This window comes from Eptatretus burgeri, chromosome 8 (assembly GCF_056783735.1).
Source record: "Eptatretus burgeri isolate ZD-2024b chromosome 8, Ebu_testis_v1, whole genome shotgun sequence".
Lineage (NCBI taxonomy): Eukaryota > Metazoa > Chordata > Myxini > Myxiniformes > Myxinidae > Eptatretus > Eptatretus burgeri.
The window spans coordinates 50,902,899-50,924,772 of NC_140968.1; the positions used below are offsets into that span (position 1 = coordinate 50,902,899).

The window sequence follows — 21,874 nt, forward strand, 5'->3', positions numbered from 1 at the left end:
AAAAAAGGGGGGGAAGGGGTGGGGAAAGTTAGTCTAATTAATTATTTAATTTCTGTTCACTTCCAGTACACAATTTAAATATTTTAACGTATGTACCTTAACATAATTGAGTGTTGGGACTGCTGTTGTTGTTGCATAGCCTTGGTCATCATCATTTGAGTATATCTTTTATTTTCTGTCTTGCTTCTCAGTTCGGAAATAATAGTCAGGAAAAACATGTGTGAGAGAGACTTGGGTGGAGCTGAACTTGTACCTCTTACCAACAAGTTTTCTTCGCATAAAAGGCTTTTGCACATGACTATACTCACCTTTCTTGTAGACCAGAGAATAATGTCTCGATGCTTAAACTTGGTCCAACATTAGTTGGGTTGGTCAGGAGAAGTGGTCTTTCAGCCAGCTGATGATAGCTTCTCATCATTTCACTTCTTAGTTTGTCTCAAACTTCATAAAACTCTGACAGGAGCTCGTTCATTTCAATTTGTTGTTTCTGAAGTACTTCATATTCATGCTGGACCTCATCTACCAATTCACTGACATGGTTTGACCTGTAATTACAGGAAGGCAAATGTCAGCGTAAATATATTGTTACGGCCACGGGTACCGAATGTATTATAAGGGGGTTTAATCTCCATTTGTCCTCGGAAGAGCCGAAGCTGTAACCACCGCTCACGATTAACTTTGTGATACGGTGAGTTGCTTTAGAACCATGAATGCCAATCAGTTAAACACGAGTTCCAGTGTCCACCATCTAATTTTGCCTTTTAACTAGAGATCACATGGTTTCCTGAACTGGGAGCGTGCTCTCGGCAAAGTGCCAATGATATCTTGATTAGATCTTAATTAGGGTGGCCGAGCATTTAACCGTTGGTGCTGCCGACTATTACAGGTCAATTTGTGTGTAATTACCTCCCAGCCTATCTAGGTTCAGACAATGCTGGATCAATGGAAGGAAAGGACAAGCACGGACAGGTTAGAACGTCAACAAAGCAATTTATTAATAAGAAAATAAATAAATAAAAATCAATCAAAATAATCGTAAGCAAATAAATAATCATTCAGGCACTAGGAGAAAAAGGGACAAAGAGCAGATGCTTATCACGATGCCTTACTTAACAATTAAACACAAGACAAGGGGACCCAGCAGATCATTCAGGGGTGAAGAGAAATTCAGTCTTGCTCACCAAATGGAAGTCGTCGTATGTCAAATAAAAATGTCCTGAAATGTGTGAGCGTGCCTTGTCCATTGCCAGCACCCACTCACAAACAGGCTTGAACACCAATCAACGTCACGTCGTCGCCCCCAGGAACCAGGGATGCCAAGAATCAGGTACGCCAATAGCAGTTCTCGAGCAGAACAAACATTAACGGTCCGAGCATCACCCACCGCCAGGAGCCACCAGGAGCCTCAACCGATGGACAGCTGTTAGAAGCTGTGAGAAGCTGAGGGGCTGTGAGGTGCTATGAGGCACTGTGAGAAGCTGTAAGGAGCTGAGGCGCTGTGAGGCACTGTGAGGAAACTGTGAGAAGCTGTTAAGTGCTGAGGCTGTCACCAACTCACTGGCGCCGACTGACTGGTGCCGACTGCAATGCTCTCAAAGCTGTCAGAACCGCAACCAGCTATCGCCAACTGACTGGTGGTCGACCGACTGGGAAAGCCATCTGACTGACTGTTGCAAAACTGACCGTTGCCAATTGATGCTCAAACTGACTGGTCTGACTGACTCCTAAAGCCATCTGACTGACGCCAAATGACTGGTTATCGACTAACTGGAAAAGCCGTCTGACTGACACCGAGTCACTGACACCAACTGACTGGTCAAGAACGGACCTCTCGTCCTCTTTTTAAAGGTGGCCTGTCTGGGTGGGGGCAGACTCCAGCCAAATCCACCACGCCCCATTTGCGAATCATTGTTCGTGACAACCCGTCTGTCCCGCGACCATTCCTGGCCTATGACGCCATGCCTGTGGTGCTGGAAGAATGACAGAAAGCAGCCATTTGGCAGAATTACCGAGCGAAAATGTGAAGCGCTCATAAAATGCCAACAACAATTATCATCTCAATGTTTAGCCCAATATGAAAAAGATCCAGTTGGAGTCCATAGAGATGCTGAACGGGGTGTCAAACGTCAATGGAAAAAGGCGGGTGTCGACGTCGGTGAAAGAAGCGGGTGTCAATGTCGATGGAAAAAGGCGGATGTCGAGCCTCCGTTGGGCTAACGCTATCTCACATGCATGAATGTGTCTGTCGTAAAGAGTAAAAGGAGCTTTCCATAAGAGAGGGAATCTATTCTTTACCCTTCTCAATGCATCACATATAGAATCCCACCAGACATGGGGATAGTCTATTCTCGACATGCATTTAGGGAAATAACTATCTGAGGACCTGGATGTCTGTATGCATTCGTCAGATCGGATTCTAAATTCTGTAACAATATTATACACATAAAGTAATTAATACTTCACGTTTAAAAAGTCAATCAATTGATACTCAACTGTCATGGTGAGATATGTAAAAATATCATGGTCCATGCTTCCAAAGTATCAGTTGCTTTCATGCAAGCAAACAAAGCCTATGGCACACACCACATGCCACACCACCATTCTTAAAAATAAGTCAAACAAAGGAGGTAGTTTGGGTGAAGGAAACCTGAACTTAAAAACATGTTTTTATTTGCCAGAGGGTGGGCACAAAACCACAATGTTCTTGAGCAGAACCTCTTACCTCTTACCAACGACCTCACCATCTACCCTCACCAATGACCCACCCATTCCCTTCCCTCACCCCTTTCCCCTCCCCATGTGTGTGTGTGTGTGTGGGGGGAAAGGGGGAAGGTGAGGGAGTAGGGATGGATCAAAGGTGGGGGCACACAATGTGGAGGGGGAAGTGAGGGATGTGTGTGTGGGTGTGGCAAAAATGGAGGAAACGCAACAGCAGGTGAAGAATGTGCCTTTTTTCTTTCAATCCTGAGGGAGTACAGCTGTGGCAACCACTCTGTGGCACAGTGCCCAGACACAAGGCAAAAGTAAGAAGAATTGATTAATTATTGGTACTCTGAATTGAACTCATACAGGCTACCGATAAACATTTGGTTGTTTTGTGGATTATTAAAGTGTTTATTCTCTTATAACTTTCAGATCATTGAGAAGGTTGATAAATAATATGAATATTAGTTTGGTTCTTGTTCTAAATATCTTTGTTGCAGAGAAATAAAATGATATACTCCTCTCAACATTCTTGTCTTTGTTCCTCTGAACCACATATCATGTTTAAGTTGTTGTAAAATGAAGGGTTCGGGAGGTGTGTGTGTGTGTGTGTGTGTGTGTGTGTGTGTGTGTGTGTGTGTGTGTGTGTGTGTGTGTGTGTGTGTGTGTGTGTGTGTGTGTGTGTGTGTGTGTGTGTGTGTGTGTGTGTGTGTGTATGTATGTGTGTGTATATGTGTGTATGTATGTGTGTGTGTTGGGGAGGAGGATGGGGTCATGGGTTTTCAACTTGCTTAATAAACATTATAGTGAACCAAGAAATGTGGACTTAATAAAATAATAACATATCCTCTTGATATTTGTTGATCTTGGTCAGTTGGAATGGGGAGAAATCAGGGATATTTTTGGGAAGTGAGGAGGTGGGTGCTTAGAAACAATACAATTAATATTCATCCTACTTAATATTTGTTTATAGGTCAGGTAATTTAGTAGAAGGGAGGTGAGTGGGGGAGAAGGAACAGAAGAGAATGTTTGCTTTGGGATGATTGGTGATTTAAAAGGACGGAGCGCATGGGGAGTGGGAGGGGGAGTTGATAGGGGGGTTGGGGATGGAGGAGTGGTTGTGGGAATATAGTGAGGATGGTCAGAAAGTTTTTCACATCGACCTCAGTGTTAATATACCAAGACACCAAGCTGTTAAGATGATAAAATGGGGAGGAATAGGGGTGATATTTTGAGAGAATGGTCAAAAGGTTTTCCCCTTTCCCCAAATTGCATGTAAAATTGGGAGTGGGGAGTACCGCACAACTCATTTTCTCCCTACTCACCTGGGATCTCACTAAGTTGGCAGCACAAAAACGAAATGAGCAACTCATGAAGATCTTTATCTAATTTTGGTTAAATTCATTTTTTTTGAGGCTCACAGAAGGCTCTAATTCGATTATCTTTTTTTATTATTCAGGACCATGTATTTATTGTGCATGAAAAAGTGGCAGAATATTTGAGCATTTGTCCACCCCACTGCCACCTCACCCAAAGCATTTTCCCCAAGTATGCCTCATCCCTCTCCACCCCATAATTTGATTTCTTTCCAACTTCTTTCCCTTTATCAATTATCACCCCCACCCCCCCCCCCCATTGGCATACTTTATCGATGGCAATGGTCCTGCATGAAAAGTGGGCAACACTGCCTTTTTTAAGGCAGTATTTTAGTGCCCATCCCAAATTTCCAATTTCGTGCCCATCCCAAATTGGCATTTTAGAGACTATCCCAAGTTACCATTATCATGCCATTTAGGGACAATCCCAAATTACCATTATCATGCCATTTAGGGACAATCCCAAATTACCATTATCATGCCCATTCAAAGTTTCTGTTTTAGTGGCTATCCTAAATTGCTGTTTTATTACCCATCCTTGGGGTACCAATCAAGTTTCTTCATGACGAGGCCACCTTACGCAGTTTCAGCATCAAGATTCTGTGTAAACAGATAGAGGCCGCCAGTGAAACAAGCTATGACAACAATGAAGACATTCTCCCTGAGTAGTGTATTGCTTGCAAATTTTGATGTGTATTCCTTGCTAAAGAAACATTTCCATAATCAATGGAAAGGCAATAGGTTAATGTAAATGTGCATTTCAATAAAATAGACATTATCAAAGCTTTTCGACTTGCACTCCTCAAGATAAAACCGTAAGCAGATGAAGAAGAAGCACCAAACTCTCGTTTATGAAGTTACAATGTAATTTCCTCAACGTGCATTGGTTGAGAGAAAGAAAGGACGGGATTATCTGATCGGTGGAACCACAGAGCATCATGAATTATGAGTAGGAGGAAATGAACCATCATGAACAATGATTAGGTGGAGATGAATCATAAGAGTACCATATTGGAAAAACAGAAAAACTTTGGGCCTCTGTATCTCTGAAACCACACCAAGGAAAAAAATTGAAACTTGGCACAGAGCAAGTAGTCCTCATGGGGAATGAGAGTGATTTTTTTTAATGACATCATAGGTGCCTTCGTTATGAAGTCATAATTGCATATGTAGAATGTTACATCTGATCAGTATGAAAATGTTTGAGGGTCATCCAGGGATAAAATGGTTAACAGAAAAAAAAATATGATGATATGTCATCGATCATGTGATTCGGCAGCCATATTGTTTTTTGTTTTTTTAAACCTTCAAAAATCTTCTTCTCTGAAGTGGCTAAACAGATCGAGGTGAAACTTTACATGTATGACTGCCTATCCATGAAGAACAATAGGTTGACACATATGATGTCATGTCACATGGTTTGGCAGCCATATTGGATTTACCCTAATACCTATAAAAAATCTTCCTCTCTAGAACTGGACAAATTGAGGGGAAACTTCAAACAAATGTTTCCAAAGCCATGGGTGTATAGGTTTGTTAAGGAATAATTGATAGGTCATATGGTTTGGCAGCCATATTGAATTGAAGAAAGATACTGTTTTCTCTGGAAATACATGTTTTAAATTGATCGGAATATGGATAAAATTGGGAATATGGAATCTGATAAAGCAACCACCCCCACCCCCACCCCACCCTCTCAAAGCAACCTTCCCCCCCCACCCCCACCCTCTCAAAGCTTCATATCCCCCTCATTTCTGCCTAACTCCTCACCCCAACCTTTCAATGCTTCCCCTTACCCTACTCCTAAATGCTTCCCATCAACTAACCCTCTAAAACGTTCCCCCACCCACTCAAGCATTCCCCTGCACACACACACACACACACACACACACACACACACACACACACACACACACACACACACACACACACACACACACACACACACACACACACACACTTCAACTTTCCCATGCACCTCACACACACAAACCTTCACTATCCCATGCACCCTACACACCCAAACCTTCCCCCCCCACACACACACAAACCTTCCCCCACCCCCCTTCACACTCAAAATTCCCCATGCACCTCACACACACAAACTTTCCCCCACACCTCTCACTGACACAAACCTTCCCCCACACCCAACACACTGAAACATCCCCCCACACACACCTTACACACTCAAACCTTCCCACACACCTTACACACTCAAACCTTCCCCCACACCCTGCACACTCAAACCGTCCCTCATATCCAACACACTCAAACCTTCCCCCACATCTTGCAAACCTTCCTCCTCTCCCCACTCCCCACCCCACTGTCCGATAGGGTGGTGCAGAGGTTGGGCACTTATGTTTGAGACTGTGTAGTCTGGGTTGGATTCCAGACCAGACTATTTAGACTGTCAGATTGGTGTTTCACAGGCAAGGAGAGTGTGAAGGATGCAACATAGGTGATGAAATGTTTTAATTACTGGAAAAATTCTCAGTAATTTAAACAGGAAGGAAGAAAGAAGTTTGAACTTCCTAATAAAGTGTTCACCATATCCTGAATAGTTGTAGATGTCGGTAGTAGATTAATGGGGTTTCTGAGGCACCCATGCAAATGAATGGGGAAAACTATGAATTGATCCCCGAAAACCCCAAAACAGGAGGCTAATTCCTCCCATACAAATGTATAGGGAGAACTCTCTGACTCGAGACCCATCAGGACAAAAAGAGAAGTATGATTTTCTGCCATACAAGCTCATGTTAAATTGAGACTGTCTCAGGGTCCAAAAAACCTCAAACAAATTAATAGGGGAAGTTTTCTTGATCAAGGCTTATTTGGTCAAAAGAGGAGAATGATTTTCTCTCCCCCTCGGACTCTTACTCCACTCAAAGAGTGAGCCAACGAATATTTGATCCTGTTCTATTTGAGGTAATAAATTAATTTTCCTATTACATTCATCACCATCGAGTATAAAATGACCGTTTTTACAGCCATTTTTCCCTGCTGTGCAGGGGTTTTGGCTTTTTTTGTGAGGCAATGTTTTATGGCCAGATGCCCTTCCTGACGCCAACCCTGGTCACCTCTTACGACACACAGGGATATGGTACACCCATTCTAACCGGGGCATACACCGGGACCAGTACACTGGCACTCATTTCGCCGACTTCGGAAGGATGACAGGCTGAGTCAACCCCCTGGTGTTAATTCAGCAGCCAACGGGGCTTGAACTCAGGACACTGGGATCCCAAGCCGCCACCCTAACCACTAAGCCAACACGAGGCTTACCATAGAGTATGTTCACAAATATTATTTTAGAACTTTGTTCTTGGTCTAAATATCTTTGTTGAGCAGAAATAAAATTATGAACTTCTCTCAATGCTCTTGTTTGACTACCTCCTGAGCCACATATCATTTTGAGATTATAGTAAATTGTTTTTCCATTGTTCATTTGATAACCATCAAAGTTTTCAGTCCATTCAAGGATATTAATTTTTTTCTTTACATCCTCTAACTTATTTGTAATTAAATTTATCCGCTTATTTGTTTATCTACTTTTACCCCGGCTATTTCTTCAATAGGACTTATTGGATATTTCTCAGATTCTTTATGTTTTCCATTTAAGTACCAAGGTTGATTGTATCTCCACTCTTTGGTTTGGTTATCGCTTGGTTCTATCATTTATAAATCAGTAAAAGACGGTAGTAGTTCCTCAGCACTTATACTTATAACCATAAGGGAGACTATTAATTCCATTCTCTAAAATATATCTTTTATCATCAAAAGCTCCGAATGCTTTCTTATTTATTTCTTCTGTGTATAATTGATGTTTATAACTTCTTATTTTATTCATTTTTCTATACTCTTCCTTCTTTAAGATTAATTCGTTGTAATAATGTTTAAAGTTTATTGTTTCATTTCTTTTTTTTTTTCTTTATTCCCTTTAACTTCTTTTTACACCTTTCAATATTATTTTCAATATATGTAAAAGCATAAGCCTTTGATCTCAATCCTATAAATTCACTCATAACCTTCCCACGCAATTCATCTTTAAACTTACCAATAACCTTTTCGTTATTTGATGAAAACAACACATCACCAGATTTATAATTACTTGTATCATATATATCAATATTATCAATCATATCCTCATATACATCTCCAGTCTTTATTTCTAATATAAAACTATCTGTATCCATATATAACAATGACACATTATCCTTATACTTTAATTTTAAATTATTAGAGTAAGAGTCATACATAAACAACTTTGACAAATCAAGAATTGATGTTCCTATATAAATAGGTTTATCCATTTCAATACTCTCTTTTTTCAGATGAATAGCACAAAAGTTCTCTGAAAATACTTCCACCCATTCAAAACTTGGTTTGTTAATTAACTTTGAGGCCTGTTTCCAAGATGTAGCAAGTCTTATGTTTTCTCGATTCCTAACATTTTCCATAGTCTTTCCAAATACAGCATTATTCATTAATTTATGAAAGACCTTTTCAAAATCTGTTTCTACATTTTTTTCTACTTTTGTATTAAAATCAATATAGTCCTTTAACCATGGACTTTGTTTAAATTTCAAAATCCTATGAATTTTCTTCACTCTCAACCCAGCAGATAAATATTGTCTCAAGTTCCTTTGATATAAAACATCACTTTCTTTATCATTTAATGTAGTAAGTAGTTTTTCTGAAGATTTACCCTTAATATTAAATGACTGTTGGTAATCACTTAACCATTCTTTTCTTGGACTTTCTATATCAGAGGCATAGGGTAGGTCTTTATGTTTATTATGAAGTTCTTCAGGGTATTTTAAATCAACTTCAAAATAATATCCAACTTCAGCCTCATCCAATTCTTTTTGAGAGGAGATAACAATATCAAATAAAACTTTTTCATAATGTTTTTCCTTAACCCATTTAAGTTTCCCATAAGGTAAAGATTGAGAAATGGCCCACCCATACAAATTGTTAGCATAATGATACATCAGGTAAGAGTTGTCCTCATTCTTATTATAATCAGGAAGATGTTTGTTATTTGCTTTAGCATATCTCTTGGAACATACTTGAGATATTCCTCCTCTTTTAGCCTTCTCCATCATTAAAAGCATATCTATATCATTGATTAATTCCAAATTTTGTTTTGTCATTTTTAACATAGCACTCCAAGCCAAACCCGGAGCTGTGTAATAGTGAGCGGGGTCTAATCCATAAGAATTTTTTATTATGACAGACTGTTCTAAAAGTTTCAAACACATCAATTAATAACAGTACATCAGTTATAAGATATAAATCATGATATTTCCCAATATTATTTATATTAAACTTCTCCCAAACCTTTTTAGCTTGTGTATAATCTTCACCAGACATATGAGCATGATTCAGATTACCATAGAAACTCTCCCTTGAAGGAAGTTGTGTTTCTTTAAACCTTTCAAATGAATCCATATAGTCATACGGATATATTCCCTTTTGTGATAGGAGATCAATCTCTTCTTGATTTGAGAAATATGATTTAAGACTCGGGAAGTTTTTAATATTTGATGCTAACTCAGATAATGAATCTCCCATAAACTTGTATGTGTCAAGAAATCTGATATGGGTTATGGGGGATGTATAAATTGTTTTTGTTAATGAGATTTTTTTTTTATCTGTGTTTGGAATGGCGAAAATATTTCCGAATGTCTTTGAAAGTTCATTGATGAATGGATGTGTGTCATAGTGAGCGTTGTTGTGAAGAAAGACAGGAATAAAATTTGGAGGCTTGTAATTAAGATTACAATGGGAATGAGCTGGACCTCTATATTTACCAGTAAGATGACAGTGATCCCTAACCTTGACCACTCCCTCAATTTCCTCATCACAAATATGACAGATACTGTTCTCTCTAAATTCCTTTTCCTCTTCCTTTGTTAATGACATTGGTTTATAGGTTTTCACCATTATTTCTCTTAGTCTTATACAATCTTTTTCCAATCGTCTTACAAACTCCTCTGAGGCATCTTCCCCTCTATAAAGTTCTAACTTGTTGTACTCATCGCCAACAGATGATTTGAAACAATAACAGAAAACACAAGGAGTATGTTTTTGGTATATATTTGTGTATTATTCATTTGGATTTGGAGAAACAGTGTTTATCTTTTCAAGGATACTTTCAAACGGATGTTTTATAGATTTGTTAAAATCTTTAAATTATATGTTTGAACCTGCTTTTGGTAAATTGATTACGGTTGATTTATGATTCCTACAATATTTCGAATGTTCATTTAATCGTTCTTTTGTGTGAAAGGAGTTGAGACATCTCTTACAAGGATACGTTTTACATTTTCTCTTATATATTTGTGATTTGGTTAATGTTGAGAAATTTTTGATGAAAGCATAATGTGATTTTTCCTTTGAAGTAAAGTGGAGGAGGTCAATGTGTGTTTCATCATTTTTATAGTTGTTTGAAATTTTTAATATCTGAACTTTGTTTGTATCCATTAATCCATATACATTAACAGATAGATTATTCATTTTCTCAAATTTAGGAATATCTCTCAATGACATTAAGCCTGGTGTTGGCTTAGTGGTTAGGGTGGTGGCTTGGGATCCCAGGGTCATGAGTTCAAGCCCTGTTGGCTGCTGAATTAACACCAGGGGGTTGACTCAGCCTGTCATCCTTCCGAGGTTGGTGAAGTGAGTACCAGTGTACTGGTCCTGGTGTATGCCCCGGTAAGAATAGGTGTACCATATCCCTGTGTGTCGAAAGGTGTGACCAGGGTTGGCGTCAGGAAGGGCATCCGGCCATAAAACATTTCCTCATGAAAAAAAAAAGCCCAACCCCTGCACAGCAGGGAAAAATGGCTGTAAAAACAGTCATTTTTCTAAATGACATTGGAAACTTTAAATCTTGAACATTTAATGTATTCTCATATTTCTTATAATGTTCTACCCTTTCATGATTCCATTGTGGAGGATGTAAGTGAGCAAGAACAGGCCGTAGAAAACATTTCTTATCTTTGTTTTGAATATTAACAACCGCTTTCTTGAGTTTATCTCTTTTGGTAAATCAATATAAGAAGAAGCTTGAAGAGGATATGATTTTAAGATGTGTATATCTAAAAAGATTATTTTTGTGATAGTAAATTCACAACCTACTACAGTGTTATCAACATCTTGTTCTTGTCTCTGGAGATCATCGTAAACATCACATCTTACAAAATCTTGAAATGATGAGATAACGTGTGGGTTTGTACTCATATAGGGAGTGGTTTCATCATCTTCTCTTACCATTTCAATTTTACCCCCATATAAAACTTTAAAGTTTTCATTTCACTTAATGTGTTTTTAATTATAGTTTCAATACTTTGTTTAACCATATCAATTATTTCCATGATTGAAGATGGTCCAGGGTCTTGAAAACGAAACAATCTTATTTTTATATGCCCTTTTGATGCCTCATCAATGTTTTCAATGGAGAATTTAGCTTCCCTTTTTCATTGTTCTTGTGTTTGCATGATTGAAGATGTCTATTATAATTCTTTTTATGAATATCATTATCACATCTATCACAATGTTTTGTTTCTTGGTCAAGTGGAGATATTTGATGAAATAGATTAAATGTGTGTTTGTTGGTTTGAAGGTATTTTATATAATATTTATATTCGTGATTACAAACATCGCAGTATGTTGTTTTCACCATATTAATAGAATAAAACTTTGCTGAAACTTAAATTTTCTTGATGAAAATTTCGTTTAATTTATAGGTGAATCTATGCTTAAAACCATTTTATCCTCCAACTTTTTTCACTTAATAAATACAATGTTTCAAGACACAAAAGACAAGTTTCAATCAAACTCTTCATTTGTTAAAGATACTGAGAAATATGTCAAGGATGTAAAATTGAACAAAGATAAATATAACAACTATTGGATAAAAACAATTATGGTGAATAATATGAGTTCTTCAATATCCTTCAGTGGAAGGGCTTTTAGGATATCTGGAAGAACATCAATTAAAGTATCTCTAACAAAAGTTTCTCCTCTCCTTCTGGCAATATATTCAAAACTAGAAAAAGCAATGAAACAAGAAAAAGTATCAAAAAATAAAAACCTTATGGATGAAGCTTTAGAAAGAAAAGATAAGACCATCTGTAATATGCAAGGAGAAATTTGTATTTTTTTCAACAACCCTAAAGATATAAATCCTGATGAAATAAAGGATCTTAATATATCAGGTGAAATGACAGTTCATTCAATAGTAGTTAAGGATCATTTTAAAATTACCTTTAATATAAAAAATGTCGCAGTTGAATCTGTTAATGAAAAAGTATATAGATATCGATGGTAATGTTTTTTTTCTACTAAATAAATATGAGTCAATATTCAACTGAAGATTTTGAAGATTATGAGAGCGATTATGATACCGAGAGTTTGTGTTCAAACGACAGTTATGATACCGAGAGTTTGTGTTCAAACGACAGTTATGATACCGAGAGTTTGTGTTCAAACGACAGTTATGATACCGAGAGTTTGTGTTCAAACTATAGTTATGAAAGTAGTTTTATAGATGATTCTGAAAGTATCGAAGATGATAACGAAGATGAATTTCAGTTTAAGTAAAGTTTCACTTTATAAATATGCTAGATTTTGAACCTCTTGAATTCCCTGATTCTCCATATGACAAATTTGAGAATTGTCCTGCATGTGAAAGACGGGGATTGAACAGAGTCAAAAGCCTATAAACAATGCATTTTCTGTGATTATCTTCTAATTTATGACAATAAAAAAATATAAAAAGGAAAATAATTCTTTTAGATTTACACCAAAAATGAATTACTTTAGAAGATTGATTAGAGAAATGAATGCAAAGTATGAGGGTGATAACACACTTTTCCTTACAAGGGAAGAAACTGAACGTATTAGAGAAATGTTCAAAGGATTGTTGTCATATATATTTTTCATGGATGTGATTTTCAGGGAAATATCAACACAAGATATTGCATAAATAAAATAATGGATTATCTTGAAATTAAACCTGAACTTGGGAGAAAATATCGAGTTTCTAAAAAAGCCAATAATAAAGTAAATAACCTGTTTTCCAAATATATAAATGAATGATTTTTTTTTACCCATTTGGGAAAATAAGATAAAATTTAACAATCATAAAAATCTTCCAAATTCATTAAGATGTCTCATCGTTGGTTCAAGTGGATGCGGAAAAACCTGCTTACTTTTGAAGATGCTCCTGACTCCCAACTTTTTAGATTATGATAATTTAATAATTTTCACAAAGTCGAGTTTTCAACGTGAGTATCAACTCCTCTCACAAGGTTTCAATGCTGGTCTTCAAAAAAAAGATATAATCGGTTTATTTAAACTTCAAAAAAACCTAAATGATTATAACATTGAAGATATAATACAACTATTTTGTGATACACAGAGATGTAAAAAGAAATCAAAACGGATAACTTGTATTCTTAGCATAGACTGATATAGAGAAGGACTGGAACCTCCATTGCTCGGGGTTTGTAACGAGTCTGAAGGATTAACTTGAGTCCGGGGCTAAAATGACTTCTAGAATGGGTAAGACACTATCTCGGGATCCATACAGGGGTTTTTGAGGACGGTGAGTTCAATATTGTCATTTTCAACACCACCTGAGGTCATCTTCAAGGTCAAAAAGTCATATTTCAAGGTCAAATTTCTGAATTTTGGTATTTTTTGCCCGTTTTTGTGTCTAACTCATAAACGGTGAGAGATGACTGATTCTAATAAGATGCAAGTGTGTAGAGCTGTCAAACTTTGACATTTATTGTCATATATCGTATTACATAAACATTATATGCATGTCACAACACTATGCCTATTACAACTATGTCTATGTCTATCACTAGTTGGAGAGCTTTTCTTGCCTCCTGAGGCATCCCAAAGCTTTTTCTTTGTCACTTACATTGAAGACATTAGCTTTCAATAGAATGTTAGCTAAAGTAGTAAATGCAGTATTACTACTAGCTAAAGGTGCATCTACAGAGGATAACAGCTCAGCAAAATGAAATCGGCAACGCATTTTAGTCTTGTCATACAAATTATAGGCATTATGTATAAAAAAGACGGTTGACATAGTCGGCACACTCAATCCACCTCTATACAAATTATCTTGAAACTCAGATGACACCTCGTTACCATCTTCATCATCAATGATCTCCTCCATATGAGTGCTATCGCCATATTTATGAACAAGGTGTCCGGCGAAATAAACTACTTTATGCTTAAGGGCATCGTCAGACCCCAAGAGATCCTGAGTGTCTTGAGGAGTAATCTCGTCAATGAGTTCACTTTGCTCATCTGGATTTATGGAAGTTGTACAGTTCTTGTCGCAATCAATCACATGATAACTAGATTCTGGCATAATGTCATGCTTAATGAGTGTTTGCAAATTTTTAGCTGCAGCCATAATGTCAACTACTTCAATGTAGAAGTTTCCACCGCTTCTTTGCCTGGCTTTGCCGAAAAAAATCTTCCAAGGCTTCATCTGCAAATATAGCAGGAAGAACGTAGTCAAAGTCTTTCTCTGCCAGAAGCAATTTGGCAGCATCCACATTATTACGTGTGGACACAGTGAAGGCTTCAGCAGTTTGCTGAGTTAGCTTCAGCTTATGACCACCACCTCCTTGCCATGCACAGGTAGATATAATTTGGCAGGCCTGCTCCAGCCTAGTGAAACTTGTACAGTCTGCTGTCCAAGGCTGTCTGGATTGGTCACGCAGATGGATAGCTGAGAAACGGTCTTTCACGTTCATCATCTTGAACCACTCACTCATTATCTGGGTGAGGATGATTGTGCCTTCGCTGATGCCCAGTGAATCCTTGAAGGTCTTTAAAGCAGCGACAGTCTTGTCATTGAACACTTGGCATACCAATGGTACGTTCTGGCGTTGAAGGTGCTTGGGGAAAACAGGGGTGTGCGTCAGCTTGGTTAAGCAAATAGGAGTTGCCCGGTCGATCTCATAAACCTTCTGAATATCACTCCAGTAAGCTTTGTACTCATTACCATCTACGACAAATGAGAGTGTCTTGCCATCAACAGGAATCCAGTTGTTGCGAACATTTTTGAAGATGTGCACGTAGTCGTACACTAAGAACATAGATTGCTCTTGAATTGAGAGCACTTGGCAACTTCCTGGTCCTCCAAGTTTTGAATAAACACTGCGGTTGGTATTGCAATTGTCACATATCAAAGAAATCACAGTACAGCCAGCACCAACTACAGCTGATGTAGCTTCAATAAGGAGTTCCTTCAGCTGATCGGCAGTTAGTTTTTTGCAGGGCAAAATGCGTAGAATATAGCGTGGACCACCGAAATGGCAAGCACCTTCAAGAACCATAGCATGTGAAGCAAGCATTTCGTGTTCACCACCTGCTGCTGCATTTTAAGCATATCCTAAAACATGCCCTCCAGAAAATCGCAATGTCTCGACCAGCTTTACCTCATCAAACATTAAATTGACCAAACGCTGCTGTGGTTTAAGCTGGTCGAACAAGGTTTTGAGGTTGGAGTCCTGCTGACTACTAGCAAGCATCTGTTTTACCTTTTTTGTTGATGGTAGAATGATTAAGCCGGATCGACGAATCATTTTGTTTGAACTGGGTGATATGTTGTGAAGCTGCATTGCGAAAATCATAGTATCAGTATCAAATCGGCGATGATCAAGAGGTTTGAACATAAGATGCAGCTGCGACAGAAGGAAGGTGAATTGAGGAAGCTCGTGTGCCTCAGTCATCCAACAGAGCTGGCTTATTACAAGCTGAAGAATTTCCTTGCTTGTGCATTCATAGGTGTTTACCTGGTCAGTTATGGATCTAATCTGGGACCATTTTGAGAGCAGGCTGTTCTTCTGCAAAGGAAAAGGTCGTTTGGGCACCTCAATGCCATCTTTCTCAACTCTATTCAAGAATAGAAATCCAAAAGCTGAGTGAACTTGTTGGAAATGAAAGAACTGCTTGACAGTTTGTCCAGTAGCATCAGTTCTTGATTGGTAAAGGTTTTCCTGGTCTTTTATGACGTTAAAGCCAGGAAAATAGGAGCTGATTTTAGCACAGAAGTGGTCAAAATCTTGGATATTGTCTGCAGCCTCATCAGCTGCCTGCATCATCTTAGCTCTTGATTCTGACGTAGAAGATTATGTTGGGCGTGGGGCTGAGTTCACCTGCTTCAAAGCTGATTTCGGTACTCCAGGAAATATTGATGGGGGTTCTTTGGTTCGTTTGCCACCCCTAACTGACACCCAATCACAATTGAAACGTGTCTCACAAATATATTTCTCCTTTAAGCACCTCAAGCTTTCTTTCTCATTTGGCATTGCCAATATCCATCTCTCCCTCTCCTCAGGATCTTTCGGGAAGGATATGACCTTTACATAAGGTGTCCCATCATAGTTTCCTCTCCAACCAAAGCAGCTGCAATGACGTGGCATATTGTCACCAAAGCAGGAAACAACACAAAGATCGTGTGAGATGACCAGCTGGACAGTTTCTGAAAGAGAAACAAACAAAACCTACATTAGTTAATGATGATAGAAATCAGCAAGTAGGTGCAGTAGGTGCACAATGTCATGTTTTGTCATAGACTTTACAAAAGTTTTCCTCTATGAGTTAGACACAAAACGGGCAAAAAATACCAAAATTCAGTCATTTGACCTTGAAATATGACCTTTTGACCTTGAGGATGACCTCAGGTGGTGTTGAAAATGAAACTATTGAACTCACCATCCTCAAAAACCCCGAAATGGATCCCGAGATCTTGTCTCTAGCCCTTCTAGAAGTCATTTTAGCCCCAGACTCAACTTAATCCTTCAGACTCAAGTTACAAACCCCGAGATTGTGACGTTCCAGTCCTTCTCTATAGGAGTCTACGATTCTTAGTGATAATACGGATGATATACCGTCTCCCCAAGATTTGGATAAATCAAAAAAGAACCTCGTTGTCTTTGATGATTGTGTTAATGAGAGAAACCAAACGTTAATGGAGAGCTACTACACAAGAGGGAGACATTCTTCTTGTAATTGTATTTATCTTAGTCAATCATACTTTCAACTTCCTCGTCGTTCCATCAGAAACAATGCTGATACTTTTATTTTATTTAAGTTAAATTCAATAGATATAAACAATTTTTGGAGAGACAATTGTTCTACATTATGCAGTAAAAAGGAATTTGGGGATTATATGAAGCACACGACTGAAAAATATAAATATATTGTTGTGAAACAAGATGAGATAATAAGTGATATTTTCCAATAAATAAATGGATGCGAAAGAAAGAGCAAGAAGATTTAAGGAACATCAAGAGTTGGTTTCAAAAGTTGTAAAACAACAGGAAGACATAAAGAACAAACGCAGACAGAAACTAAAGAGTGAAGAAGCATTTGAAAGAAAACAAGATAAATTTTTTAAACTGCTTTTAAAAACTTCCAAAGAAAAAAGTATAGATGTTTCCACAGTTCCCACAATTGCATATACTCCTAAAAAACTTCAAATGATAAAAGATTTCAGTCAAATGACGGACGAAGAATTAGAGCATATAGGAGAATTAGAATATGATGATGAAGTCGTACACTTCCTCATACTTTGCCGTACTTTGCCTCGTACTTTGCCGTACGTACAAGTCGTACTCAACAGCAGATCTTCCATTTCAACAAATGGAAGAGATTAATCACCCCCTGATTATATTGTGAATGCTCTTCAAAACAATGAATATTCAGCGGATTCAAAAACCACAGCAGGACTCATTCCAACAGAACAACCAGCAATATTTCATCTTGTTGAAGAAAAGGTATTGATATTTCATGATGAATTAAGGTTCTTGGGGTCTACTTCACCCCCTGTTAAATTAACCCCCAGAGTAATGTTTCTTCTCACAAAAAATGGAAGACAAGGTTCAACTGTGAGGGGTGAATCAAAGTATTTTGATAAACCATTGGATATGAAAAATAATGATGATAGAGTGTATATTGATCTGCTGAACTCTGTTAATTATAATTGGGTTAGTCTTTCTGGTAAACGTGGTAAGAATGAGAAGGAGAAACACATTATTCAGCCTTGAAGTATCCTTGGTTCAGGTGTTAGTTTTCTTCCAAATGACGCATCACAATTCGTTAAGAGACTGTTATTGTTGTTAAGGCCCGGTCACACCTTGACGTTTTAGCCAGCGATGGCAACGTGTTAAAATTTATGTAAAACGCTGGCTTACGTTTAACTTTTGATGTTTTTTTTTAAAGATTTGGACGTATTCATAGTGACTTGGTCTTATGTATAACGCATTGGTAACTACACAGAACGTTTCGTTGTGTTATAGATAACTTATACCAACGAATGCTGAACCTGTTGTCGGCCTACACAACCGATGCCCAACGATAGTCTAACTCAGGCATAGCGCGTTGCACGTATCGCCGACGATGTCGTGGCGTAGCCTATTAAAAGGCTGACGCACAACGATTCAAATCATAACTGCCGTAGAAATGGAAGGGTCAAAATCGCGGTCACACCTTGGCGATCTTGCCAGCGTATGCCGACGTAACAAAAAGTGTGTCTAAAACGTTGGGGCACGTCGAATACGGTATGGGTAAGTTTGGTATGCGCGAGTAGAACGCTAAATACGCTATCATAAGTCGTAGTAAGTAGAGTACGTCAAGAAATTTTGAACATGTTCAAAATTTTACGACGTACTCGGCGTATGACACACGTTCGCATGCGATGAGGATAAGTTTTACACCCGATATGTGGACGCTTACACACGTCCACAAAGGCTACTTATAAGCTACTCATAAGTCGAAACACGTCGCGGTAATGTCTTTTTTACGCGAAACTTATTTCTAACTTATGTTTGACATGCTTTGAACCAATTCTTTACGTAGTCCCAACACACATCGACGTATGTAGACGTATTCCAATGACGTCTTCCGGTCGACAAAAAAAAAAAAATGAATGTGTTTCTAGCTTACAACTGCCATATAAAGATGTGTTCCCAGCGGTTTTGGGAATTGGTATATAAAAATGGTGTTCATAAAAGGGGAACCCAACAGTGTTTTCGAGTCCTTTTTGAGTCGATGTCCATGTCAGCAGTAACAGTATCAGTATCAGTATCAGTATTAGTATTAGTATTAGTATTAGTATTAGTAGTAGTTTGTTCATGTTGGCAGTAGTAGGTGGGTGTGAGGGGGAGGGTGTGGGTTATGATGGATCGTCCTTGCGTCCGCGTGTCCACGGGTAGGTTCATAGGCTGCCACTCAACGATTTAAATGGCTGCATCTCCACTATTGAAAGTAGACGCTTGCACTCAACAATTGGATTTTTTTTACACTCAACGACTTTTAAACGGTACCACTCAGCTAGTTTCATTGTTTACAATGAACGATTTAAATTGCTGTCACTCGCCTTTGTTTTTTTTTTTGTTTTTTTTTTTGATGCTGGGGTTTGGAAATTTGAAACGTTTCTTCTGAACGTGTTAAAATGCTCAAACTCGACTATTTTAAATAGACGCTGCCGATGGACAATTGGAATCATAGCCAAGCTAGACATCGAAGTGTGAACATCCTCGTCATGCTGAAGAAAAGTTTGAAGAATGCTGCAAATAAGTGTCCTGGCTGTGGCCGTGGACGCTGACGCAAGGACGATCCATTATACCGACGTCTTTCAGCCTATGAGTAACTTAAAAGTAACGTCTGTCGACGTGTGGCAACGATCGCGTAACGTGCCAACAACACGTTAATCATAGGTTAGAAATAAGTTTCGGGTACGCTAAACATTACCTCGGCGTGTCTCAACTTATGATTAACTTACAAGTAGCATGTGTTGACGTCTGTCAACGATCGCAGACCGTGCATACAACTTGTGGCCAGCGTAGCGGAATGTGTGAGTCATACGCCGGCATACGTCGTGAAATTTCAGGCATGAAAAAAATTGAGGACAACCGAAAAGTACAACGTTTAAAGCCAACATACAACGACGTATGCCAGCGTGCTCTCAATGTTATCAAAACTTACCCATAACGTATTCAACGTGTGCCAGCGTTTTAGAAAAAAAATTCAAAAATCGGCATACGTTGGCTAAAACGTCAAGGTGTGACCGGGCCTTTAGGTAGTAAGAAGGCTGAAAATAACAATTGTTTTAATGAAGCATCAGCCATTTTGGACCAGTTGCTGAACATGAAAATAAATAATAAATATCAATATAAAGACATTTTATCTCATATTAAATAAGATAAGAAGCACAATCCTTAGTTTTAATTTCACAAGCAACCACACATCTTCATTCCCATACCCACTACAACTTGACCCAACAATATAATATGAGGCATCTTTATTGTCCATGAAAACTTATAATACCTTATTTAATATAACTGAGAAAAATGACAAGTTTAGTTATAATCCGGGAAGTGGATACAAAACGATAACAGTCTCACCCCGAGCATATGAGATTTCTCAAATATCTTCCGAAATTGTTCGTCTTATGAAAGAACAGGGTGATGAACAAAAAAATAGTTATAGATATTCAAAAATATACTTCAAAATCAATGATTGAACCTACAAGGTTGATTTCACAATTGACAATTCATTTAGAGAGTTATTGGGTTTCTCCTCAAAAAAGATTGAAACTAATGGGACGTTTTACAATGATAATGTCATTCAAATATCCTCAGGAGTAAATTCGGTGTTAATTCACTGTGATTTGATTGATGGTGCTTATAATGGTGGAATAAAAACAAATACAATATTTTCTTTCAGTGCATACTCAACCCCAATTGGTTATAAATTCAATATGGAACCCAAAAATTTGGTTTATCTACCTGTGTCAGTAAAAACCATACACAGAGTAAATTTTAGGATAACCGACCAAGATAATCGTGTGATTTCTTTTAATGGAGAAATTATATCCATCAGAATTCACCCACGTGAAGTTTTCCAATAGATAAATACTATGGTTATTGTGAGGAAGCACGAGTTGGGAAAATATAAAATAATTACAGGGGATGGGATGTTCCTTTCCCCATACTACAAGGGTGAAGGTATGCATCTTGGTAGAGGATACTATAAGCCTAAGAGACAAAGGGGTGTCGGACATCAATTTAGAGGAGATGGGATAATTGATACTCTAATGGGTATCGATTCAACTATTCTTCAACATAAAGACCTAATTGGTTAAAATGCTTCTGCTGTGGGAAATGTAGCAGGTGCAGTAAAGAGCATAAAAGATGCCCAAGAGGAATCTCATAAATTACAAGTAATTAAAGAAATAAAAAAAGCTAAAACTCAGTTGTCTCCCCAAGAACGACAGAAAATAATTCAAATACTTGGGAGTAGGCTGAGTATACTGATTCTGGCTCACTTTTCCCCATGTAAGTGAATGGTGGATTTTCAGCGATTTATATTTCTTTCCCGAAATAATACACCCCCTTTTTAGCCCAAGGTATATTTATTTGTCTCCCCCTTTTAACCTCGGGGCACTCTATTCAATAACCAATGCAACAGGATAAAGATTTGTTCAAGTAGCAAATTAGTAATGTGATTTGTTAAAGGTGATTCTGAAGAAATATCTGAAACGTCTAAGCCTCGGGACACTTTTTCAAATAACCAATGCATATTGTTTAGCTCACTCATTGAACCTATAAAGATTTGTTCATTCTCAAATTCCTTCAATAGTTTAATTTTCTTTGCACAATAATCCCCATCTAAAATATTTAAAAATAAAACATTTGAATCTTTATATTTTTCAAGATACCCCTTTTGCGTCATTATGAAATGATATACTTCTC

The 21,874-nt window shown here is 37.9% G+C and overlaps 1 protein-coding gene across 8 annotated transcripts in view; it reads right to left on the minus strand.

Annotated features, from left to right (window-relative positions):
- LOC147021723 (uncharacterized) overlaps positions 1-21,874 on the minus strand; it is an 86,696-nt gene that overhangs the window by 2,327 nt on the left and 62,495 nt on the right. For 6 of the 8 annotated variants that reach the window (XM_085891999.1, XM_085891997.1, XM_085891998.1 and 3 more), the window contains one exon: positions 13,231-16,599. In XM_085891999.1, the coding sequence (XP_085748125.1) occupies positions 14,534-15,469 (936 nt within the window). In that variant the 5' untranslated portion in view covers positions 15,470-16,599 and the 3' untranslated portion in view covers positions 13,231-14,533. Of the gene's footprint in view, positions 1-2; positions 546-13,230; positions 16,600-21,874 lie in introns of those variants that run through there. The other 2 variants (XR_015060899.1, XR_015060898.1) reach the window with 2 other exon arrangements.